Source organism: Perna viridis, chromosome 8 (assembly GCF_037379345.1).
Source record: "Perna viridis isolate PV_CMFRI_1.1 ecotype Kerala chromosome 8, ASM3737934v1, whole genome shotgun sequence".
NCBI lineage: Eukaryota > Metazoa > Mollusca > Bivalvia > Mytilida > Mytilidae > Perna > Perna viridis.
In genome coordinates, this window is record NC_142452.1 from 5,741,374 (window position 1) to 5,769,225 (window position 27,852).

General features: G+C 33.9%; 2 protein-coding genes across 2 annotated transcripts; one reads left to right on the forward strand and one right to left on the reverse strand.

Moving 5' to 3' along the window:
• Positions 1-14,756: 14,756 nt before the first annotated feature.
• LOC148609076 (uncharacterized) lies at positions 14,757-19,079 on the forward strand. Its single transcript, XM_088541640.1, has 2 exons — positions 14,757-15,581; positions 16,877-19,079. The coding sequence occupies exons 1-2, from the start codon at positions 14,894-14,896 to the stop codon at positions 17,185-17,187; spliced, it is 999 nt and encodes a 332-aa protein (XP_088397766.1). The 5' UTR covers positions 14,757-14,893; the 3' UTR covers positions 17,188-19,079.
• Positions 19,080-22,409: 3,330 nt separating this feature from the next.
• On the reverse strand, positions 22,410-27,162 carry LOC148609077 (uncharacterized). The gene is made up of 5 exons (XM_088541806.1): positions 26,977-27,162; positions 26,504-26,553; positions 26,084-26,192; positions 25,499-25,662; positions 22,410-23,462 (listed from the first exon to the last, which is right to left on the reverse strand). Exons 1-5 carry the CDS (start codon positions 27,090-27,092, stop codon positions 22,828-22,830), a joined length of 1,074 nt encoding a protein of 357 aa, XP_088397932.1. The 5' UTR covers positions 27,093-27,162; the 3' UTR covers positions 22,410-22,827.
• Positions 27,163-27,852: the final 690 nt, after the last annotated feature.

A 27,852-nucleotide genomic window follows, 5' to 3' on the forward strand; every position in this document is an offset into this window, starting at 1 on the left:
TTAGTTTTTTTGCTCATTATTTTTTCTTTTATATATTATTTTTCAATTCATGCCTTCACACTTTGTATGCATATGTGTAAATGATATGAAGTAATCATTATAATCTTGTTTTACAGTCTATATTTGTGTGTCTTGTATAAGTGTGTGTATTGCGGAGAGGGCTCCACTAAGTTGTGAAACTTGTATCCTATCCATTTGTTCATTTCTGAACAATGAAATATGATTAAAAACTTACTAAACAATAAAGACCCATGGTCCCCTTTTAAACTGACAACTTTCATCCTCGTTGGGTTATTGTCTCTTTCCCATATTTTTCATATCCATTATTGTTATATAAACAAAGACAAAATCATTACATGTGATTTTCAACTGAATTGAGCAAATTTGAGTTTCCGTGAAATTAGTTTAAACTCACATTAAGTGAATGAATGGTGATTACAAAATAACCGAACTCATGAACTCTAAGACAATGGACAAAAGATAAGTCAAGTTTTACATCGACATCACCTTAACATTGAGCTATATTTGCGTGGGAAAGTAAGATATATGTTGGAACTTAATTTGATCATTTCCAATTGTGTGGTACAAAGAAAACAATCTAATTTTTCTTTCAAGAATTACTTTCATCAGTAATAAATCAATCCTCATAAAGATAGCGGACCCGATAACATCAGTGAAAAAATACGAAAAGAACTGCACGGAAGTACAGTACCCATTCCTTTCATCATTTTCTAAAAATCACTATAAACTGGCAGCTCACCTTTAGATGGGAAACACTCAAATGTTGCGGCTGCATTTAAAAAGGAGAAAAATGCAAAGCTGTAGATTACCGCCCTATCTCACTCACTTGCTTCAGCTGTAAAATAATTGAACATATAGTCACTAAGCACGTACTTAGTCACTTAAAATACAACAACATACTGTATGATTTATACCTTGGATTCAGATACTCTAGCTCTTGTGAGACTCAGTTAGTATTATTTGCACAAGAACTCACCTAAAACTCAAAGCAAAACACTAAAACAGATTTAATCATAATGGACTAAGCCAACGACTTTGACATAGTTCCTGAATACCAGTTTGCCTTTCAAACAAAACCCAAACAGTGGTCTTTGGTGGAAAGTCATCTGACAGTGCGCCAATGATCTCTAGAGTCTATCAAGGAACGGTGTCCAGTCCTTTTTCTGATCCTAATTAATGACCTTTCTGAGCACCTGCCCACCAGAAAACCCAGACTGTTTGCTGTTGATCAGAAGTTGATGCTGCTGCCAGGTGGAAAAACAAGACTGATTGTGGCTTCTACTCAGACTAGGATACAGTACTTACAATATCAAATGAAAAGAACCCTTTCAAACATAACTATATACAACATAGTCATACTTTGTAATCTGTATCTTCAACTAAGTATCGTGGAATTACTTTGCAGTCTGACCTTAGAAAAAACAAACATGCAAAAACATTGCTTTAAATGCTTCAAAAAAACTTAGGCTTCCAAAAAAGAAGTCTCAAAATACATAATGAAGAAATTAGTCGCTGACATACCAAGCTCGTGCCCACCCCCAAACTGCAATAGGCATATTCCGTTCGGGATCCTCACAGAGCGGTGAGATCAGAGATGGCCAAGAGGCGAGCAGCTAGGTATCACAATACTAGCAGCATTACTGATAACTACATTGACCTACATTTCAACGAAGGAGATTAAAGACCCGGATCATTATGTTTTATAAAGCCACAGTTTATTACCTTCAGACCCTAGAACTCGACAGGCTCAACCACACACATATAGACACATTTTCCTGCGTCTAAAAATTGTAAAAAAAGACGCGTTTTTCCCTAGAACCATACCAAAGTGCTATTTACTACCTGCAAATAGTAACACAATTAAATTCAGTAGAAGTTTTAAAGAAAAGCTGACTCCATCTGTTCTTTCCACAATAGAAGTTTAAATTTAAATGTAACTGAGATGAAGTAAGTTAGATATTCAATATTCCACCCGATACAATACTTATTAGCTTCTTAAAGAAGAAAATTATTAACACTGTTAGTCTTCTTCAACAATTAACAAAGTATAATGTATATACCCCAGTATATACCCCACGGTACGCCATGGTACACTATTAACCGCAAGTAGAGTAATATGTCTTCGGGTACTGTACGCAAATTCCAAGAAGAGGTTGTAAATTCGGCAATATTTGTTGATGGTACTGAGCTAGAATGAGCTTCGTAGATTCCCCTTATTTAGACTTGTCAGGTAGTATTCTTTATCTTTATAAAATCCCAAACCATATCTTCGTACCGTCAGTGTCATGTGACGTGAATATGTCATGACGTATTTTTCACTTAAAATATGGTCATACTATTTGAACTAGCCTTGTCGTCTTCCATCTTCAATCATATTTGTGCATGAATTTTTTAATACCTTTCACTGCTACGTATACATCGTATGGAAGTGTTATACAGTACAGTATCCAATTTATTTGTAGCCTATTACATTTTAGGGTGTTCCGGACCACCTTTTCAAACGACAATTGTGCTATAATAAAAGCTATGATATTGAGTGATAGGATAGGGTGAATATTCGATAATTGACATTCAAACTTCTCAATATCAAACTGTTCTACCGTCTGATATTCAGTTTGATATTGAAAACTTGATATCGGTAAAAAAAGTAAATAGTTTTTAATAACAGGATTTGTATTTTTTCATGACTATTTTTGGCATCTGTTTGTATATACTTGTATGCTTTGGTTGTTATCACGCATGCACATCAGTTAGTAATCATCAAATATATGTGATAGATAACTGGATACCAGAAGAGGAAGATACATCCACACAATACTTGGTTGAAAACTTTTATAGCACCTTTAGATATGTGGATGATATATGTCTATATTATACTTTATATTAAATTCTAGAATTTTGATTGAATAACAGGATAAGTGGTATTCCAGTATACTACCGTTCCTTTGAGTATACCACCCTTCCTTTAAGTATACAACCTGCTCCGACCGGAAATGTATTTTGTCCTTATCGTTGCGCAGTCTGGTATTATTGTACATTTTCTAATGTCCGCCCAAAACAAAAACACCAGACGACAGTTACGATGGCTTTTGCTGAGGTTAATGAAGATGCAATTAATGAACTTATAGCAAACAAGGACGCAAAAGAAACCAAGCGAAATGTTTATCAATAGATGGGTGGTATACTGGTTAAAACGATATTCAATATAATATAACACATATTGCCTTGACTACGTCTCGGGCGATATTCTTCCTTCGTGTGTTAATCCGGTAGACCACCTGCAATTGCCGGCAGTATGTGTATAATATTAAAGATATATATCTTGCAGAACTTAAACAAAAATTGATGATAAAGAATATCAATTTATTGATCTTAGTACTCATATCAATAACCGCAAACTTGATACTAAAATGTACGATGTGAAGGATGTTTTTTTTTTCTTTCCCATTTGCTAACTATCCATTCTTAAATGGGGACATCTCTTGTCAGCACCATATGGTGTTTACATATCCAAATTAGTTCGATTTGCTTGTTCTTGTGAAGATGCTTTATATTTTAACAGAAACCCTTGTATAACCGTGAAAATACTCATTCTCAGATACAGATGTACTTGCAAACGTTAAGTAAATGTACATATGGGTATCTCCCATCCTATACGTCATGATCATATTCTTCACAAACACCGAAAGCTAAGGCCCCGTGCAGGTCCGGGTGTTTAAAGAATAGGCCTGTAGCAGCACTAAGCTTGTCGTATAAGGCGACTAAATAGTGCTCAGAAACTTAGCCGGGGGCTAGGCGCTCTGCCCACAGAGCAACTGGGATGTGTGCCCCAGGTGGTGGAATGGGGTACCCCTGGCGTGTTACATGCTGGGGTTGTCAGGCTATAATACGGAAAACCTGACCGCAAACAATAGTGGTGCACCGTGTTGGGAAAGATGCCACGTTCCTCGCACGTTTAAGAAAGCTGCTGTGGTATTCGATAGGAGTAGGAACCTTTGCGCTCCGCCAGAGGAGGCTAAATTGCCCGACCTTGCCCATCCCCCCTTTTTCCATTGGCAGTCAAAGTTTGTCGACCCTGTTGTCCTTGTGTCCCATCCTTTTTTTCATTTCATGTTCATTCTATCATCCATTTCATGTTCATTGTCTGAATATAGCTGAAATATTGCTGCTCGGACGTTAAACCCCAACAAACAAAAACCGAAAGCTAAGTACTCACCCAATCAGTCAATTAAGCCTTTGAATATGCTCATTCGTAAGGCGTATAACTATGACATTAAAAATAGCATTTGTTTGGATTAAACATTGTTTTGCTTATATGGTCATTACATAGAACCTTATAGACTATATTTAAAAGCAGTTTTTGACATGACATTAGTAGTGTCCTTATTGTATGACTATGATGTACCGTGGTTCTCAACCACGCATGAGGAGAATTTGGATTATTTAAAATACAATGAAGACATAACATTATGTATAGTCCAAGTCACCTCAGATTGTTTGCGGTTTTTTGCGTTTATTTTTGTAATTACTCGACGGTTCCTTTCAAAAACTTGCCATTTTATTCATGTCGTTCTGTACTACGATTCCCTTACAATTATTTTTCGTTCTTACCTCCGAGATTGAAAAAATTCAAAATTTATTTTTCCTACGAGAATTTTGCATTGAATGTATTGTTTATCCGCCATCTTGTTTCTATGGATATTTTGAAATGTTCCCTATTATCTCACAATTGAAGAGCTGAAATACCATGATTTCCCGCCATATTTCTGCTCTTTACCTTTAGTAAAAGACAAAACCAGAAGTTCCGAATGAAAATGTTACAACTGGTACTTAATAAGAGTCTTACCACATAAAGTAATAAATTAGCAGGGAACCAGAAATATGAATATGATATATTTATCAGGAAACACTCGCAATTTCTTAAAAAAAGATAACTGTGTCTCGCATAGATACATTTCTGTACTTAAAATATTGTTTACATAGTTAGCGTTAATCGAAACTGAACTAACAAAAAGCGTTATCTTATTCAATAAATTGACAACTGATATTGAAAAAAAATTTTAAATAGAAACATACAAACAAATTTACGCAACGCAATAGAGATATGTACTCTCATAAAAACCTCCAAAATCCAGAAAAAATAGTGGTACCTTAGTGTATCCGTTCTATGAATTATGCCCGGGCACAACCAATATAAAGCCCGACTATATAACATGTCATGTTATTGTTTATATTCTTATATTCTTGTATTCTTGCCAACCAAAGCCAAATTTAAAAGCAAATGTTTTTGAAAGTACTTTGAGGACTCTCAATAAAGTCAATAAGGGAATTGCACAAATTTTAATTTAAAATCATAAAAAATATATTTGAATTATCATAGAAGTTATACTTAAACGTGACCTATAAGCGACGTTACACTTGAGCATGGTCGAACTATTAGTGATGTTATACCGGAGCAAGACCTATAAATGACGTTGCACTTGAGCAGGTCCTTTTAGTGACATTACTTGAGCGTGCCTTATTTGCCATATTACACTTGAGCGTGCCTTATTTGCCATATTACACTTGGGCGTGCCTTATTTGCCATATTACACTTGGGCGTGCCTCATTTGCCATATTACACTTGGGCGTGCCTTATTTGCGATATTAAACTTGAGCGTGACTTATTTGCCATATTACACTTGGGCGTGACTTATTTGCCATATTACACTTGGGCGTGACTTACTTAAGTTATTACACTTGAACATGAACTGTAAGTGAATTTACACCTGGACAAGACCTGTTAATGACGTTAACCTATGGCATGACTTTTTTGTGAAGTAACACTTTGGTATGACCTAATAGTACACTTGAGCATGTCTTATTAATGGCGTTGCACTTAAATATGACCTTTTAGAGAGGGTACACTTGAAAAGGCCTTTAAGTGATTTTACGCTTCAGCACGACCTATTAGTGACGTTAATGATCTATTATCGACACATGTTATAAAATCATAGATTATGTTCAAAGAAAGCCATTTTGGATAAGTAAGGTGTAAATATCATTCAAATCATTGCGGAGATTACTCTCGTTCATGGCTTCAACAATTGCTGCAAGATTTGCGGCCTCAGTAGTGTCTACATACTTTAAAATATTTTTTTCCACCCTGTTTTACCAACATTGCTAGTCTTGAGAAGTACAAATTGATTTGACTACGTTGTAAGTATTCTGCATTAGTAAACAGGAGTTCTCCACTTTCACCCTGCATATAAAAAATAGTTTAAAGTATATCTTTGTTGATGTAACAAAACTCCCCTCAAACTTAAAATAATAGTTCCGTGTTTGATCAGTTCGGTATATTGTTACACATTACAGAAGCTCAGATCTGGACATTGTCTTTGACAATAAAGATAGCAACTGACATTCTACCATGTTATCTTGTGTTAGGCCATACAATTTGGTAACAGAGTTCAAAATGTCAGAATAAATGTTTCCTGTAAACATAAGTTTTTATTCTGTTTCAGTGTGACTAATTATAATGTACAAATGGTAAGATTGTTTTTTTCAAATATTCGTGATGAAGAATACTACAGTGTTCGTAGCGATCCAAATTTCAAAATGACTACTAAAAGGTGATTTAGAATTTTTCCTACTTGATCAGTGGATTCCATATTGACTTGACAACAATCAAAATAATTAAGTCTTACAGAGAAATTACACGGGTAAATTAATTTGTGAGTAGTAAACAGTATCGATCCATTTTATTTCTTATTCTTACCTTTCTTCCCTCTAATTGTTAATTAATAATATGTAACTAGGTCAGGTTATAAACCTCTCCTAAACAGTCACGACATAAACCTCAAATCATAAACAAAGCATTCAGAGAGTGCTTTGAAAATACTGTCTTATATTAGTACCATTTTTTTAATTCAGGAAGATGCTTTGCTTTGCACACTTGACATATATTTACAGTAAGCAGATAAATGAGCAATTTCCTTTCAAATTGTTGAAGTTGAAGATCCGTCAAGAACAGGCAGGATAGGGATAAGTAAAAAAGCCCTGTACTTGAGTATTTGGAGCACTCATCATAATTTGATCAGAACTGATGACAAGTTATAAAGCAACTGTTCTTGAGCAACTTGTGCATGTGCAGGTGAATAATTGTGGTTATAGACGATGTGAATCCATTTTAAATCGGTTCACTGCAAAAGATATGATAATACGTCTGCATACTGGAATAGAATGTCACATTATGATTCCCACTATAACCTTATATCACAAAGGATCATAGCAACACTCCACTACAAAAAGTATACAAAAAATATATATATAAATTACATAAGTTATAAGACCCCTTAAACACCAACTAAATTGCATTAAATATTTTTCCATCTGTCATCAAAATTTATGCAAAACAAGTTATGAAATGAAAAATGATTTTTTTAACATGAATGATCATATGAGTATGATATAACAAAAGTAAAAAAAATACTTCATTGATAAAATTAATCTTTTCATTTAGAATTTATAGTAAAACCATTTTCTATATTTTAAAATCTAAAATAAACAAGGAGGATCGTGAGACATAAACTATAAGTTAAAACCTAATCATGCCAATGGACAATACTAAATTATATAACAAAAACTTAATACAGTGAGATAAGGTCTTTGATTGTTTTTGAAAATTTAAAATATAAATCATATAATAAAAATAATTTATGACTGGATCCAAGGTCAAACGCAATTATACGATTACATGAAAGTTGATTATATTGTATGTATCATATTTTTTGTAATCATGATACAAGGGAAACACAAAAAAATAAGAAGGCTTTGTGCACAACTCGACTAGCACTTTTCAAAACCATTCTTCTACATTGACTGACATTTATATACTGTTGTTTCTAACATGTCAACTTAAATAGAGTACATCTCTCTCTATAAAAGGCGTATACAAGTCCTCAAGAAACTATTACGATCACTAAGGTCACAGAAGCAAAGGATGTGTCACATACACCAAGAGGTGAATCAACTTTTTTATTTCTAATCGACAGAATCCTAGAATCAAGTCCAAAAAAAGTCTTGGGCGGACGTGTGTGTTCCAAAGTTTCTCTCGCAAATTATCAAAATGTGTTTACTGGTTCAACATTACTAGTAATTGCTGTAAATTGTTAGATTACAGAATAATGCCATATTTACAAGCAGGAGATCCCACGTGAATAGAGCCAATTCGATAACCATGACGTTTTTCATTATACTAGTTTATCAAAGAGTAATCCGAAGACCAACACCAAGACCAGTAACAAAAGTAAATGAGCAACTCGGATTCCACTAAAAACTGGGAGCATCAACGGATTAATTAACATTTTGAACAGAGACGGGGACAGGATCCCGACCTGTCTGACCCCTGTTCTTCCATTACAAGCCTGTGACATCTACATCCCACTTTACCTTTGATTTTAGCTTTTGAAACCAATTATAAAAATTATCCAGTCTTTTCCTGTCACTCCAGCTTCATATATCTAATAGAGTAAAGAGTCATGCAACACTACATCAAACGCTTTTGATGCACGAATAAAGGCTGGATATAACCACTCAGCCAGCTAGGTTATATAAAAATATAGCTTTCGCTGACCGGGTCATTCCACCTCGTAGTGGTCTAGGGCTCTAAACTTTGTGCAGGCGGTGTTGCCATAGATGTCACAGTGGTACGAGTTCGAGTCCCGCGGAGGGAACGACCAAAAATTTGCATCGCAATTTGACAGTTCTAACATCGCTGGGGATTTTTCAGACCTTTCTACATATATATAAAACTTTTTACTGTACGTTAATTGATACAACTTAAAAAGATTTATTTAATTGAAATTACTGATATTTCACTGATATGAAATAATGCAATATAAAAATATTTATATAAAAAAACAAAAAAAACAAACAAAAACATTTTGATGCAAAAGCATTTGTTTGATACTATATAACGGAATTTCATACGATTTGCTAGATTATTTATTTAAAATTGATTAGTAGATATAATTCAGAACATAAAATAAAACGTATAGGATACAAACTTTAAATACGATCACTTACAGCAAGTAGAATAACAAAGTTACAAATCTAAACTGTAAGGTAACTTGTTTATTATAACAACTACTTATCTACATGTCAATTGTCAGATGAAAACATTCAATATTGTAAACCTAATTTAAAAGCTTTTAAACCAATATATCACATGTATGTTTTGCAATTTGAATACATAATTGGAAATGTTCCAGTTTGTCAGTGTTTAATTGAAAAGATAAACAATACTATACATGCTGTATATTGTTATGATTTGACCAAAATATTTTGATACGTACTGCTGATGACTGTAAGTATTGGTAACAATTTTTATGAAATTATACGAGAAATATAAGACATTCTTTTCATCATATATAATGTATGAAATGTATGAAGGGCAATAAAAATATTACAGAACATATAAACTCGAGAATAGTTAAACGTGGTAGCCAAAAGGGAAAGCCAATATAACAAATGGCAATATCAGGGCAAAATAAAAAAAAAATGGAAACCACAACTATAGTCTCTTGATACAAGCATTTATGATGGAAATGGTAGGTAGACATTTCCGTTACCGTTAAACTTTCCGGTATCATTGTTGTTATTTATTTCAATGCGAAACAAGTTTAACGAATTTAATTTGTCAAAATGTTCAATTCTGAAGTGTAGGGCCGGTATCTGGCAAGAAATTTCAAATTGTGATACAAGCACCAAATTTAGTACAAATATTTTTCATTACGCCCTTTCCATTGAAGTCTTGAGCTACTTCGATTTTGCTGTTTATCAACATGGCCGTCAAAGCAAAAAAATGACGGTCAAAACCTAACTCCATTTGCACAAGAATAGTCTTTTTGTCAAGTTAATTTAAGAGTATGTCTTTATTCAAATTATTTTGGTATTGAAATGGTATGATATAAAAGATATCTGTATTCATCCGTGAAAGGTGTTTTTTTTTCTTTTGTGCATACGCCTATTTTGCAGAAAATAAAATCAAGTTTTATTTTCTTTTGATAGGGTAGGTCAATCAAAAAAAACGTTAAATGCTTGTTATATTTTACATACCTAAGCTCATATAGATTTTGGACCCGCTTTATATATCATGCGCGTGTGTAAAATGCAACTTCAACTTCTGTCAAAGCTGTAAGCCAAAGATTTCACGGTAAAATGTAACATTTTTACATAATAAATATCACATTTAAAAGATATTGGCGAAAATTTGAAAAATCCGAAAATTTCCATTTTTCAAATATTTTGTTTTTTCATAAACAACTACGTATTGCCGTACCTGTGCATGTATATCATATATTCAGATTGCTTAAAATCATTGTTAACTCAAGTGTGCAAAATACGGCGAGAAGATGGAAATCTTTTCCGCAAATTTGGCGGATGTGCGAACCACAAACAACGTCAAGTGACCATATTTAGGAATCCTAAATATATCTGTACTACTACATTACCAGAAAGAATTTTAATTATAATATTATCCGAACTTTACCTGACCTAAAAACTCTTCTTGAGAAAATGGAAGATTGCTTTAGGCCGTCATTTTCAAAAGGCGGCGGCCATCTATAACTTTTGTCATGTTTATCTGGTAAACAATGCATATGAAAATATAGATATTCTGTTTGTACTATATTAAGGAATTTTAATACGGTTTATTGATTTCTTTTTAAATGCATTAGTAGATATAATTAAGAAAATAAAACACGTTTAGGATATAAACTTTAAACACGATCTATTTCATATCTAACCTGTAAGGTAACTTCTTAACTACAAGTCAATTGTCAGATAAAGAACATTTTAATGCAAAATTGAAGGTGTTCCAATGTTTCAGTGATAAGATATCCAATACTATATATAATCCAATATTCAGTAGTACTGTTATGATTAGACATGCCGTAAGGGTCAGCACCTTTTTCAAACTCTTGTGTCAAAAATTTCAAATAGACTGCACGCCGTCAGTTCGTACAAATAACTCGGTTTGACTACATCAGGTCCTTTAAGGAAATATTCTGCAGAACCTAAAGAAGCAACTTCAACTTCTGTCAAAGTTGTGACCCAACAGACCGTGTCAGTAAATCGCCTAGTTGCTTCATTGGTGCAATTTCTATGTGCAGACCATCGCTAATAATCACAACCTTGTCCCTTACCGTTAAGATCCGGCCACTGCTACTAAATCTTTTTAGCGAGTACCAAATAATGGCTGGTCAGCAGCAACGACAGGTATTTGACTTTGATTTAAAAAAAAGGGTTATTTCCTTTATTTTGTCAATGGCACGTTTGATTGTCGAAACGGTTTAAGCCTGATGTTAAGGAAGTAATGAAATGATGTTCAACTCAACATAAGGAGAATTGTAAAAGAACCAAGATACCGTTTCTGTATTGAATACATTTTATGTCAAACTAACCGACTGGGGCTCTCATCCTTACATCTTAAGTTTTTGAGTAACAGCTGTTGCTTGGGTTTACACGAATGGTGGTATTGGTTTTGATTTCAAGAAAGCAGATGAATATAAGTGTAGGATTCAGGAAGGTTTGAAACATTTTTTATACTGGTATAATTTCGAGTAGGGGATTTTCGGGGGCTTTTGCAAGATACACATTAAAGCATCGGTATATTTGAAAGCACTGATCATCGCCTAGCTAACATTCCTCTCAAACGCAAATATTACCTACACCCTGCCCCTTGTGGTAAGTTTTCATATCTGGTAGCTAGTGTTCTGTCTGTCAGGTTAGTTCGGTTGACATCTACAGAAGTTGCCTTTTGAGATTCTACTAGATGGGTACTACGTTCTCAAAATATCGGTAAGTGTCATTTTGGGTGGCATTTAAGCTCTTAACAAGACGACTGCACATCCAACGATTGTATCGTTTACTTGCATCGTCATTACCTATCGTAGTTCTATTATGCTGGATTGTTTGTCACGCTAGAAGCATTCTGTAACATCCATTTTTTTCGACATGGCTTCTTTACCTGATAAATTTTGATGTTTCACCTTCATCATAGTTTTTAACAGATCTTCGATCCATGGCACCTTTCTAATTTTGTGTTATTAAACAATATCCTGTAAGAATGATAGCGTTGCACAGTTGTTTTATAAGTTGTTTTGAAACACTTTATTGCATTGCATTCGACTAGGTTCGACGATGTTGCTCTTACACCTAGCCTGATCGTTTATTTAGCAAGATTTAACTCCAGTGCGTACTTTACGGAAGACATATATTTCCCGTTCATTTTGGTCCGGCTTTTCCTCGTTAGCGCACTTCGTCAATTCGGACACGATACCTCAATTTGAATTTCAGGGAATCAAGGTGTATTTTGGAGAGTTTTTTTTTTCAAAGCTGGTACTAAACCCTATACCGAGTTTCACGGCTGCAATTTGCACCAGTGTGCCCTGGTAGTGTATATTGTATATAACTCTCTCTTATATGACATAATAATTCAAAATATGAAATGAATGTAAGTTAGTTTAATTCACATAACACAGTTGAAAAATGATAGTACCGAGTAAAGTTAGATTCAGAAAAACTCAAACTGGTTTTCTTTTATTAAGGCCTACCAGAATAAAAATCAGATTTAATGATATAAAAAGAATTTGTTTCACTGTATTATGTAAAATATTTATTTCATTAAATTAACATTTAAAAAAAATATTTGAAAATCCAAAAATCTTCGTTTTTTTATTGAAATATATATATATATATTTTTTTAAAGATTACTTAGATAAACATATTATGCATGCATAACCACAAACAACATAAGGGGACCATATTTAGATATCATAACTATATCTGCACTATTACATTAATTATCGAAAATCATTTAATAAGGTTATCAGAACTTTACTTGACCTAAAAACTCTTCTTGAAGGAATAGAATATTTGTTTTGACAGCATTTTTGAAAGTTGCGGCCGTTGTTAAAAATTCGAGTTGCTCACAGTTACATCTTCAAGGAGGATATGATAAGTTATAATTGTGTAAAATGCAGTGCTTTTGTCATAGTTTGAATTATTTTGGTGAAATTCCCGGGTTATAAAACAGTAAATAAGATATGAAAAATAAATGAGAGAAATTAAAAGAAACAAAATAAATTAAAAATTAAGCAATATCTAAGAAAGCACCAACTTCAACCTTGCGGGGATAATGCGTCAAGTTTGAAATAAAAAAAAAATAATATGCAAGCAAAAGCTACCTCAAATCAATCCATCATCTATAATCTGTTTGACAGAAACAGAATATAATCATTAGTTGTGGATGTGCAATGGTTGTGCATTAAGAATTCAAAATAGTTGCTACAATCGATTGCATACTGTTTCAATTGAGAAATATTATCATCATATGCAATGGAGGAATGCACAAAAATGGAAATCGATAATAAAAAAGGGAGAAATTGTTTGGTCGGACACATATGTTTGTATTTGGATGACTATTACTTGCCAGGAATACATAAAAGGACAAAAGATAGAAAAGCCGTAAAACACTCAATGATGTATAATTTGTGCGTTCTTACATATTTAATATGTATTGATCGTCGAGTTTTGATATTTCGTTTTTCTTAATATTAGAAATACTATTTTAGTACAAAAGAAATGGCGAAAGTACAAAGGATATCACAATGACCCCAGGAATACACAGGTTAGATCTAAGTTGAATGTATATCAATGACGAAAAAAGAATCTAAAACAGAACAGTCGCATTACAAGAAGCAAGGGATAAAGAACATAAAGTGGTGCATACAGTAATCGATTTAATGGAATGTCTTCTTGAAAGGCACCAGCCTAGACGCAAATATGTTCCAGGAACAATAGACAAGCTTAAAAATATCCTTCTTGAAAACCCAATTCATTTAAACACAATGGCTGATCTAGTTGACTTATATAGAAAAGTCAATCAAGACATTGAAGCTGACAATTTAAGTGAAAACATAAAAGAAGTTTGATCAAGTTCTAGATCTGAACATCTATAAAGAAGATGCTTTAGTATATTTAAGGAAAAGTGTTTTATTCCTAGACGTTGAATGTCGCCAAACAGACAGTTTTGAAGAACGTGAACTGTTGACAATGGAATCCAACAGGATACACGATGTTATTCAACATTTGTCAGTCAGACAGGTTGCATATACAACAACAAATAAATCGAAAAAAGTCGAACGTGCCATCTGGTATTTGACTAGGGGTGTAGACATCTTGAACACACTCGATGTTTCAACAGTCACTTGCGGCGAAAAGAGTATCTGGACTTTTTATCTTGCTACTAGTGTTGTAAAGGGATTAGGGAAACTACCATTAGATTCTCCACCATCAGATCAATGCAATGAAGCTTTAAAACTTTTTTTGGAAAGTCACTGAATTGCCAGAGGAGTATGTCTTCTACCGAGCAAGATCATATGCTAACATTGGGCTTCTGATTGTAGCAGATACATTGCCTCATGTAATGATTCAACAAGAAAATAAGGATCTTGAAAAAATTTTGAATGAAGCCATTAAAAGCCCAGATTTACCATTTAAGATGGCATTAAGCATATTTCCTGACGACAAGGTTATTCTGAACCGTTATGGTAAATGCATGTGGCATTTGGCGAAGAAAACCCAAAAAGCTACGAAGAAAAAACAATTACAGTTAAAAGCGGAAAATTTTTTAACAAATTCGACCACAGACAATTTATATCGAAGTATTTTTTGCTCATTCTGTACTTGCTAATATTCATATCAACTTGTACAAATTAGAGGAAAATGATGCTAAACACTATGAACATCTTTGTGAAGCCAGAAAACAAGGCAAAATACTGTTTGCTGAAAATTACACAGGGTTAGATGGGTGTGAACTTGCAACAACATGTCAAAAACTGGCCAAAACCCCAAATTACAACAAATGTTCGTTTCAAATTCAGAATATTTATTAGAAGCTCTTGATTATCTCAACAAAAGTCTGGATGGTCGGGACCAAAATTATTACATAACGTACACATTTGGTTCCATCTATTTTGATTTAGGTCATTATCGACATGCAGCAGAATGGATGAAAAGCTCACTTCTTTTGTCGGACCTACCAATATATAAACACACAGTTAAAACCATCGTCCTGTCCATTGTTAAAGCACAACAAAGATCTGACAAACAACTCCATGAGGTGATTACGTTGCTGTCTGTTATACCCAGGGACTCAACATTGATAAACTTAGTACAACAGGCTTGTTCACTCCTAACAAATGATGATGCGTCTAGAAATACTCTATTGAGGTATATTTCGGAGAACGTATTCATGTTAAAAGAGGTGGAAGTAGCCAAAGCATTACTACAGGTGCTCTCAAGAAAATATAAACCAAACATCGATATTTCTGTTGAAACAAACTTGAGTTTGGATCAACACTCACTAGTGCATCAAAGGGAAGAATTCAACAGATCAACAGAGTTTGACTTTGATTTTATTGCTGTAAATGGAAAAGCAGACGAACATTGGATTCACTGCTTTTTTTCATATCAACTTCAACTTCAATTGTCGGATAGAGATGAATGTTTTAGAGGTACCTTACACGTTATAACTTTTTTTTTCAGAATTTTGATTAAATACTATTTGATTTCCAATTTGCCTACGGTAATAATTTTAATTAAAACTTTTGGGTAACCGCTGTCTAATCGAAACCATGTCAGAAAATACTTTACAAAAAACCAAAAAAATAAAAAAAAAAAAGGTCATAAATAGTCAATACACAATACGAAATGGAAAATACACAGGTTAAGATTAAAAGTACTTAAGTACAAAAAAACTCTTAATAATCATAAATTTCTATATAACGACAAAATAAATTCGACACAAAAACTGCACTTATATGGTTGAATGAATGGATTTGGAGAATGGGCATTAGTTCAGTCTTTATTTTATTATATTTAATTACAAAAACGAAATGATGAACTTTTGATAACACTAATTTGATAAGATATAGTTACACCATTAGACATATATAATGGAGGTTTTATCGGGACCTGACATTATTTTATGGGTGTTGTCAATGGAAAAACAATAGAGAACTCTAGTGACACAGAGAACATCAAGTTTATATAATGCTGTTATTAAGAACTAGGCGTTCTGATCATAACAAGAACATCGGATCATAACTTACAGATTTAATATGCTAGTTGTATTTGCAACACTTCTGATAAGTGTTTTAAAAGGTTAATGTTTTGCGCCTTAATTGTATTATTATAATATGACGTGCTACAGAGCTCTTTAGACCACAGCCATGGTAATAAAGTGATAAACGCATAACCAACATTTCGTGCAGTATATAGCCTTAGTCTATTCAAAAATATGAAGAAACTAGTCCTACTAGAATCGAAATAAATCACGGAGACTCCATTTTATCATTGTTTTACCACGGGCTGGTCATTTATGTCGTTTTTTAACCTCCCGCTATCGCTCGTAGTAAAACAATGCCACATAAATGGTCAGCCTGTGGTAAAACAAAGAGAAAATGAAGTTTCCGTGGTTTGTGTCTTCATCAAAACATGAAGTAATTATGGGATAAATAAATTGAAGGTTTGATAAATCTAGAAACGTTCTACAAGAGAAATCACATATTGGGTATTCAGGATAACCAATTAATTATCCTATTAATTACATAGATTTTTCTTAATAATCAATTGCTAATTTTAACATAAATATTAGATTTTGTGATCGGCGGATTCATACTTGAATTTTAATTATTTATGAGTGAATTTTCTAAGATTTTTATGAAGAAAACATTCGATATATGATTGCTTTTTATTTAATAAATGCAGATGATATTTTTAACACTTTAAAAATACTAAATCATTGTAGGCTGTAAAGGCGCTGTTGATTACGATTCAAGTCAATCGATAGTAACACATACAATGAATGGCATCAAGCACAGCCGCAGGATTATAATGTTCCTGTCTGAGGAGTTCCTTAACAGGGAATGGAATGTTCTACAAACACATATACTGTATTTAATTCCTCAAATAAAATCCACCATTATAAACGTCCGTCTAGATGAGAATATTATGATTCCGATTGAGCTACTATACAGTCGTTCCATTGATATGACAAATCTTAAACATATTCCTTTTGAGGTCGTTCGACTGAAGAGTGAACTTCAAAGAATCATCTGAAATTTCATTTAAATATTATAACACAGTTTATTTTTATTTTTCTCAGTAAACTGTTACTTAGCATGCACCAAATATGTTTTGTTACTGTTTAGTTTGAAAATATTCATCATTATATGTGTTCATCTTTTTGCCAACATTTGCATATACTTTGTTGGCAATCGTACATGTGACGGGAAGGTAGAAACATTTAAGTATATCCTATTTACAAAAAAGGATCTTGAAATATCTTGATCTTGAGATATAGATATATCATCAGCTTTTTACCTAAACCTTAAATTACACGCAGATGGAATAAGATGTTGAAACTTTATAACAAACGTGATGAATTTGATTTCCTATTGTAAACCTTCCCTCCCTTATCTAGCGGTAATAAACCAAAATGAGCACATATAGTGTGTGTTTCCAGCCTGTAATATTCTTGATGAGCACGCACCGTTACTATCAAATAAGTTTCAAAGGCAGGGGCATGTTCGACATTTGATGATATCATTAGTATTGACGTTTTACGGTCGTAATCACATTTTGATATGATATGTTTATCTCTCACAGATCAGACAAGATACCCTCTGAAAGATTTCACGTTTTTCCAGATGGTAAACGATGTTAAACCCACCAGCTAAGACGCTTAACATCACCAGTTGTGTAGCTCCTTTAATATACCGTGTCAGATGAACTAAACTGCAAGATTTGATGACAAAAACGGTGCAAACAGATTTCCTAAATTACAAGTCTTTGTCATACTACTATCATGTGAAGGCGTAAAAATAAGTTACATTTCAATATCTAGAATGTCTTACTATTTCATCTAGAAATATTCTTTTTTTCATTCTCATATCAACATTTATGTACTGTTTATCATCTACATTCTACACGTCCTTTTCTTAGTTACAATATACAAACATCGCAAGCCTATGGAATACATTTGTATACATTTCACATTTGATCCGTGACTGTCTAACATGTAATCTGTAGACGTATTTTCTCTTTATGGCGATTCGATTCCTTACCGAATTGACTATCTACCAACCTTGACACCTACTAGTCACAGTAAAGTAGCTCCTTTGACACAAGTCAAATTGGCTAGGTTAAAAGATTCACTGCAGTTCCCAATTACAATTGTATCAAATTACACTGCTATATTGAGAGTGCGTTGAAGTTATTCAAAGAGTTGGGTGTATGTAAGTTTTCATTGAAGTTAACATGCCCATATTTTGAGAGATAAGAGCTTTTTTTATCATTTACAGATATTGGATGTTTTAATAATGATTGTTTTCAAAAAGTCATAGGAATAATGGACAATATTTTTCTACATATCTATCTGTATAGAAAAAATAATAAAAAACAAAATCAGTCAACAACGACAACTGTCTTCCGATGATTTGTATAAATAAATAAGACGAATTAGAAGTCTCTTGATTTACATGAATATTTTTCCAATATCTCGTACGTCACACTAATGGCCCATTTTATTAAAATCCCGTCAAGTAAAACTTAGCCTTCGATGTTTTGGTAACACAATAAATTGATCATGTAAATATTGTAGTGTTGATTGTAGTGTTGATTTGGTGAAATAAGACAAAATCATTTTCGGATTTAAACATAAGCAATTATCTATCAGGTCAAGAAAACTAGAATTCTTACGTTCAAAGAAAGTCACGACTCCATTACCAAAAACAATGTACCCGTTTCACGTTTTGTCAAATGCCGAATCAGTTCAATGACTACTGTCCACTACTACGGCTGCACTGAAAGTTAGGTACGTGTAAAACTTAATTCATTTCTGTTTCGTTTTCCGGTAATGTTTTAGTTCCAATTCCACTTTAACGAGATACTAATGATAATGACGTATGTCTAATGGTGTTTTTAATCTGATTTTGTTATTCTCGAATATTTTGTTATTCTCGGATATTTTGCTACAATTTTCAAGTTATTTACTACGTTTACATCATGACACTTAGTTGAAATGAATGAAAGACCAGTTTTCAAATAAGTATGCACATGGCTACTATTTTTGTTATTTATCTCGGCTATTCATATTACATGAAAATCAATGGAAAATGCAAGATTTGCTGAAATTAAGGGTAACAAAATAATCAAGGGAACCAAGTATCGAGCGTTAATCAATAGAATATATTCCTATGATTGAGACTAGACATGGAAAATAGTCACACAACAAATTACCAAAAATAACACCCACAAAAAACATGTAGTAGGAGCATCGGAAGTGTAGATGTCCTTTGATTTTCAAGTAACACCCGCTTGGTTGCTTACAAATGTCTCGTTTTAGTCGAAAAAGAAAACAAATATTTAGGGTTTAAGGGAAGTTTTTAGAATATGCTGATATTTCTCGGTAAATGGTTTCAGAGGTCGTATGATATCAAAAGTTATGCATTGTGATATTAGACATGGAAATACATTCTGGCGAATTTCTGATTTTAAGCGAGATTTTTTTGTATTAATTAACATGTATAGAAGTAGAATGTACTATGTTAAACTCAAAGTCTCATATCTATACCTTATTTGTATATAGATAAAACAGAACGTTGGGAATTGAAACCTAATGACAAACGTGAGGTAGCTACTTAGAAGTGTTGCGGATGAAAAAAAAAACATCTTCTTACCCGTGCATTTAATGTTAATGTCGTGTAAACTAGTTACTATGATATAAAACAGCACATGAATGTAGCCAGATAACTGATCATATTTACGATCCTTTGGACTTTAAACGTAGTGAGGTATTATTTCTATCATTTTACTTATCATGAGTGTCTTTATCTTCAAGAGAACTGGCAAAATGATAAACAATCCAACATTAAGGAATTTCAAACATCCTTGATAATAAAGCACATAGAAATCTTGTGATCTTCAAATGACCAACATGCTAAATTTTGACTAGACCGTATTATGAATTAACGTCTTTGAAATAAGTCGCTATCATGATTTATCAACACGAGAAAATGTTATATACACCAAGCTTATAGTCGTGGAGACCTACCATATTGCAGAAAGCAGAAACAAGATTAGTCCGCAATGAAGAAGCACACAGTAGCAAAGAAAAATACAGACCCAAATAATATCGAGGATTTACTCAGTAGATCTAGAATTCTGCATGACAAAAAACCGTGCTCCTTGTCGAATGAAAGTGAAAGACTGACTTTTATATATAGAGTCCTTTATCATAAAAGAAACGGACACTTAATACCAATTTATCATAACTTAATGACTATCATAAACTTGTACGGAATAGCGGCCTTTACCTATGTCTATTGTATTTGTTTCCAAAGAGCGTCTGTTTTAGTCACGGTACAGTGTCTAAAAAATAAAATCTAAATAAACATCGTCTGAGGAAAACCTGCAATTTGGTCATAAAAATGATTTCCTCCATTGCGGAAAAAACAATTTTCGCATTCGAAGTTTCGTTCTGCAAGAGCTCTCGTGAACATAAATTCAAGGAAGATACATTTTAACCGGTTTTCCCTCAAGGATGATCCTATGTCCTTGAATGAATATACTTCAGAATAAGAACGTAAAAAACCAAAAGTCAACGAACTTGATTTCGAGATAACTGAGTCTTGATCAAGGCATTGTTTTATGATATCTGTACATGCAGCCCAAACTGCTTTGAAAATAAGACTATTAGGAGTATTAAAAAATCCCAACTGGAACCTGACAAAATAATTTACAAAGTCTTTGCATTAATCACAGTTACAGAGCTACGGGCGCCATCTTTGGTTCAAATGGTACGAGATATGCTATTTCCAATGTTATGACTACAGTGCAACATAATACTCAAAGAAACATTCATGTTGAAAGATATTAAAATAGCTGAAGCAATGCAACAGGTAACATCAAGAAATGTAAAACCAAACACTATCACTGCTTCCGGGACTTATTTAGGATTAACTGACAGATATGATTTAAACGAACTTGAACATTTTAAAAGACTTAGTGAGTTTGAATTTGATTTTGGTACAGTGAATGGGATGGTGGATGTTAAATGGTTTAGATACTAGTAATGCACCAGCTTAGTATAAAATTTGTAAATTGTAATGTACCAATTTTATTGATAAACATCACCAGCTAAACGAATTGTATAAAGGGAAATTAGTGGCTTCAATTTAGAATAATTTCTAGAAGCAAATATTTTTTCTGTATGTTATGACTTTTTTGTGTATTTGTCTAAATTTTATAAAGATAAGTTACGCGTAAAGTTCCTATGTTAAGATGTATATATTTAAATTTTTTCCCGAAAATAAAACGTTCCGTTTAAAAAAAAGTGGTGAATATTTTGTATATATGTTATAGGTTACAAAGATGAGATCACTTAGGATTCCAGTTCATCTACTGTGGAACAAACAATGGAAATAATCGAGCGTAGCCGCATGGTTTTAATGCTCTAGTCAGAGGAATACCTGATCAGGGAATGAAACATTCTACAGCCATAGCTACTGTCCGTATTTCAACAAATAGAATTTGCTATGATTATCGTCCGGCATAATGAAACTTTATATACCAAAGGAAATACTGGATAGTAGATTCTCTAATTTGGCAGACACTAGACTCTACCGTTTGTAGTCGACAGACTAAAGCTTAAACTTCGCAAAGTCCTCTGACTTCATCATTATAAAATGAAGACATTTGTCCGACTAGTAAAAAAAACATTGAAAGCTCATCGCTTGGTATCTTAGATTTATTAGTCTTACACTTCCAGTGGTAGCAGATACTTATTATTCCTATGATATACAGATATTGATTGATTGATTGATTGTTGGGGTTTAACGTCCGAGCAGCAATATTTCAGCTATATTCAGACAATGAACATGAAATGAAAAAAAAGGATGGGTCACAAGGATAATAGGGTCGACAAATTTTGATTGCCACTGGAACAAGGGGAAGTGGGTAAGGTCGGGCAATTTAACCTCCTGTGGCGGAGCGCAAAGGTTCCTACTCCTATCGAATACCACAGCAGGGTTCTTTAACGTGCGAGGAACGTGGCATCTATCCCAACACGGTGCACCACTATGGTTTGCGGTCAGGTTTTTCGTATTATAGCCTGACACGCCAGCATGTAACACGCCAGGGGTACCTCATTCCACCACCTGGGGCACACATCCCAGTTGCTCTGTAGGCAGAGCGCCTAGCCCCCGGCTAGGTTTCTGAGCACTATTTAGTCGCCTTATACGACAAGCTTAGCGCTGCTGCAGGCCTATTCTTTTAACACCCGGACCTGCACGGGGCTACAGATATTGAAAGATCTATACTTTAAAATGTGTTTTACATGACAGTTTTCCATTTTCTGTACATTAATATTTTATTAAATGTTTCAAATTTCGATATGATTAGGCAACATGACAGTTAACCTGTTGTGAATGAATGAATCTAACGAATTACCCACAAAATACAAGTTTATCTCATTAACATTATAAATTAATAGGCAATTACAATGTAACAATGTTTTTATATTGTCATTCAATAACAAATTAAAGTGTTTACATACAAAATAAAATAATTTGAATTGTCATTCTTAACAGATGAAAGTAAAAAATGATAAAGTATTTTGGTTAATAATATCATTTCGAATGGATTTTATCTATTAATTCTGTTTTTTGTGAATATCAACCTGTTTTGTTTATTTTGTAATTACGATTTAAGTTGAAAATCTTGTGGTATGAAAATTTGAGAACTTTGATCACTATCTGATCGCATTAAGACATCTACATAACTAGACGGGCTGGACGAACAAGGTAATGATAAAGTATCGACGGCCAATTTAGTTTCTTTGTTCAAAGAAATGCTGACTTCATACTCATGAAAATCCCTTCGAGACGATCCTACCAGAGATTCATATGGCATTTTATGACCGTCACATTGACTGGGTACCAAATTGACCTCATTTCGAACAGGTTCAGCCTTTGTTTTATTATCCCCGCAAAGAAAAGATATGTTAGTACCATCATTTGGTTCGATTTCCGGAGTATGACATGGATCGATATAGTCGTCATTAGTCATATCAACCTCAATTTCTCTTTTATTTTCTGTGTTTCCTCCATTATCCACAGTAATATTTTTGTCATCAATCTCTTCGTACACTGTCAGATAATCATTCATCACGGGATTATCTCTTTCGTGCTCCTGAGAACCAATTATGTTGTCAGCAGAAGTTCGATTTTCTGTTACTCGCTTTCGACATTTACGGATAACGTTACATACAATAATTACAAACCCAATAGTTGTGACACTCAATGTATAAACTATGATGTCTTTTGTTGAAATAACTGAAAAAAATTGAACATGAAAAGAAAATGAAAAAAAACAAAAAAACAAAAAAACAATAAAAATACAAATCCAATATAACGTAGTTTCTTTATGAATTCACTTGCTTGAAGGAATAACCATCGATCAGCAATATAAGAACCAAATAAATATCATCAGAGAAATTTTGCCTTGATATTTTACCACTCCGAATTGAGACAGGACTTTCTAATGGCAAACAAATCGAGGATAGGCTATGAAAACTGTGAAACAACAGACCTTAGAGTCAGATACCTGTTCTCTATTGTGAATGTGATCTTTAAAATAACATTCGAAATGACACGTTTCATGATATTTTTACTTTTAATATACATTCACCAGCACTATTGCTAACTGTCCTAGCTTCCAATTTAAGACGTTCTCACATAAACAAGTAATTGATCAACTGAAAACTTTTTATGTTTGTTTGTTTGTTTGTTGGGGTTTAACGTCCGAGCAGCAATATTTCAGCTATATTCAGACGATGAACATGAAATGGATGATAAAATGAACATGAAATGAAAAAAAAAGGATGGGACACAAGGACAATAGGGTCGACAAATTTTGATTGCCACTGGAAAAAGGGGGATGGGTAAGGTCGGGCAATTTAGCCTCCTGAGGCGGAGCGCAAAGGTTCCTACTCCTATCGAATACCACAGCAGGGTTCTTCAACGTGCAAGGAACGTGGCATCTTTCCCAACACGGTGCACCACTATGGTTTGCGGTCAGGTTTTCCGTATTATAGCCTGACAACCCCAGCATGTAACACGCCAGGGGTACCCCATTCCACCACCTGGGGCACACATCCCAGTTGCTCTGTGGGCAGAGCGCCTAGCCCCCGGCTAGGTTTCTGAGCACTATTTAGTCGCCTTATATGACAAGCTTAGCGCTGCTGCAGGCCTATTCTTTTAACACCCGGACCTGCACGGGGTGAAAACTTTGAAAACTTTTTAAATATTTCTAGTTTTTAAACTTCTTTTTATTTTTCTGGTATGGTAAAGGAGGGGTTTTGCTTTCATGTTTTCGATAAATGTCGACATAAATAGGATTAATGACACAGTCGTAGGCAGGGCTATCTGGGTAAGCCATAGGTTTACTTACATATTGAAGACCTAATTTCAAACGTCTGTTTCCAAGGGAGGGTTCATTTGCCTCGGCATAAAGGCTCTCAATAGGAGAGGTTCTGAAGGCACCAAGGCAAAGTCGCAACCCCTGGTGGTGAACAGCGTCTAAAATTTTAAGGTAAGATTTTTTGGCGGAACCATAAACAATAGATCCATAATCAAGTTTAGACCTAACCAAAGATCTATATAAATTTAATAAAATTGAGGTATCAGCACCCCAATCGGTACTAGACACCATTTTTAAAATATCTAGTGCCTTAAGACACCTAGATTTAAGTAATTTGATATTTGGTGTCGATAATGTATGAATCATCTAATCATTTTTTCAATCAATTAAAGTTATATATTTACAACTGAGTCAAAATTACTAGCCCCGTGCAGGTCCGGGTGTTAAAAGAATAGGCCTGCAGCAGCGCTAAGCTTGTGGTATGAGGCGACTAAATAGTGCTCAGAAACCTAGCCGGGGGCTAGGCGCTCTGCCCACAGAGCAACTGGGATGTGTGCCCCAGGTGGTGGAATGGGGTACCCCTGGCGTGTTACATGCTGGGGTTGTCAGGCTATAATACGGAAAACCTGACCGCAAACCATAGTGGTGCACCGTGTTGGGAAAGATGCCACGTTCCTCGCACGTTAAATAACTCTGCTGTGGTATTCGATAGGAGTAGGAACCTTTGCGCTCCGCCTCAGGAGGCTACATTGCCCGACCTTACCCATCCCCCCTTTTTCTAGTGGTAATCAAAATTTGTCGACCCTATTATCCTTGTGACCCATCCTTTTTTTTTATCATTTCATGTTCATTTTATCATCCATTTCATGTTCATTGTCTGAATATAGCTGAAATATTGCTGCTCGGACGTTAAACCCCAACAAACAAACAAACAAAATTACTAACTTACATTCCTTTGTATCTCTATAGACAGGTTTTGTCGAATGTGAGTAAAATTCGTCAACAGAAAAACTTGTTGGTCCGTTTGTATTTGAATCCAAGTTTTTGTCTGGCGATGACATGTCCGTAGTACTATTTACTTCCTCTGTTTGACATCCATTAACATGATTGCATCTGCAAAATATTCATGATTTTTTTTCATACTTTTTGTAAAACTCAGTCCAAGTATACATTGACTTTTACCTAGAGCCTTCATCCGATAAGTATATTATATGAGGGTTAAAATATATCAAAAGGTTAAGTAAGACAGACAGTCTAACTTTTTTGATGTATGTATATTTTCATGTCACCAGAACTGAAATTCTTCAAAGATGTCTGTAATATCTGTTAACGCAAGTTTATTTTCTTCTAGAAAAACATCCCTCAGCCCGGAAAAATATCGTGATAATCAGATTATGATCAGCTATGGTATCAGTTGCGAACTGAAAGTTGCATGTATGTAGTAAATCATACCGAAAATGTTTATCTTAAGGGACTGACAGATACCTAATTCAAAATGAATGGTTTAAAAGCCTTAAGAATGAACAATACCTACCTTTCTAAATGTGAACAATGACAAGTCTGTAAACATCTGAATCCAAAGGTTTCATCACGACATGGAAAACATGGTACTCCATTCCTTGATGTATAACCGTTATTACACTCTGATTAAATAAACATTGGATTTATGATATAATTCAAATAAAGAAACACGTTCACGAAAATGCCATTTTTAAAATATTTTGTACACGCTGGTTCAGTCTTATTTGCTGATCTGTATAACATTCGTCCTGTGGGTCATACATTCAGAAACGTTCAAAACGGACAGGACATAAAATTAGCATTGACTAGGGATAAATCTTGTCAAGTTATCAAGAACTCACTTTCGTTTCTTTTTAATATTATTTTTGTATGAAACATAAGAACACATTAGCAATTCTATTTAAGTAGAGCTTAGTAAAATATCTAAACGTACCGACACATGTACCATTGTTTTCTTCCAAATGAAAGCAACATACTGGGTGGCTGAAATGTATTATACTTAATGAATTTTAAATTGTTGATTAAATTATGTAGTTGATCGATACAAACCTCCATGCACAGAAGTATTTGAAGTTATACTACAAATTTAAATTTATTAGCATCATCATTATCGTCATCATTACATTACTATAATGATAATTATAATTGTTATTATTATTAATATTATTGTATTATTGTTATTATTATTTTCATTATTATTGGTGGATATGTTTTTAGCGTTGTTTTGTTCTGTTTATATTTCCTACATTTGTCATAAATAAACATGTACACCAAAGTTGAACCTAACAATAAGGAAATAATATACATACAAGTATATGTTTCTCGTTTGATATTATGCCCATGGAGCCTTACTCTAGAGTAATAAAATGATGATTTCAAGAACTATAAAAATCTAGATAAACATACTTGTCACTGTTGCGACAGTCCAATCCTGCTCCTCCTGCGGTAAAGAAATGCGTTGTAAAGATATAACACAAAGATACAATTTTCATTGCTTCATTGTTTTCACTTAGTAGTTTCATTTAGGGAAGAGTTTCTCATCATTCAGGAAACTATAATTACTTATCAAATGATTCAATTGCCTTTATATAATGTTTAATAGCAAACAATTAACTAAATCGTTTATCAAAACCAAAGTTGGAAGTGGTAAATGCGTCATTCTGACTATGTAAAAACTTGGAACAATACTTGCCAGGATTTCCTGTGTATCAACTTAGATTTGGATTTCATTAGAAAATAATACAAATTGAAATTACATACAATACCAATGACTTTTTTTACACTACAATAAAAGGTCAAGAGACTGATTTAATACAGTATTTACTACAAGAGTCGTGAAGAGACTGGACATCATCTTTGACTGATGTTAGTATGGTAAATAGTAGTTTTGAAAGAGGAACGGCAGTACGTTTGGCAGACCAAGCTATATGAAACCTCTTTTTTTTTATTTCTTGTAGAATTTTCAATCCAATACATGGACATAAGATCAGTCCCGTTCAGGTCCGGGTGTCAAAAGAATAGGCCTGCAGCAGCGCTAAGCTTGTCATAAAAGGCGACTAAATAGTGCTCAGAACCCTAGCCGGGGGCTAGGGAGTTCTGCCCCCAGAGAAACTGGGATGTGTGCCCCAGGTGGTGGAATGGGGTACCCCTGGCGTGTTACATGCTGGGGTTGTCAGGCTATAATACGGATAATCTGACCGCAAACCATAGTGGTGCACTGTGTTGGGAAAGATGCCACGTTTTTCGCACGTTAAAGAACCCTACTGTGGTATTCGATAGGAG

What these genes read in the sequence shown, in the direction of transcription:
- LOC148609076 (XM_088541640.1), top strand. Translation starts at nt 14,894, where the DNA reads ATGTCAAAAACTGGCCAAAACCCCAAATTACAACAAATGTTCGTTTCA. An exon ending in TAGAGATGAATGTTTTAGAG is followed by an intron (nt 15,582 to 16,876) that starts GTACCTTACACG and finishes AAATCATTGTAG; the next exon opens with GCTGTAAAGGCGCTGTTGAT.
- LOC148609077 (XM_088541806.1), bottom strand. Translation starts at nt 27,092, where the DNA reads ATGAAACTACTAAGTGAAAACAATGAAGCAATGAAAATTGTATCTTTG. An exon ending in GACTGTCGCAACAGTGACAA is followed by an intron (nt 26,554 to 26,976) that starts GTATGTTTATCT and finishes AATACATTTCAG; the next exon opens with CCACCCAGTATGTTGCTTTC. An exon ending in CTATAGAGATACAAAGGAAT is followed by an intron (nt 23,463 to 25,498) that starts GTAAGTTAGTAA and finishes AATTTTTTTCAG; the next exon opens with TTATTTCAACAAAAGACATC.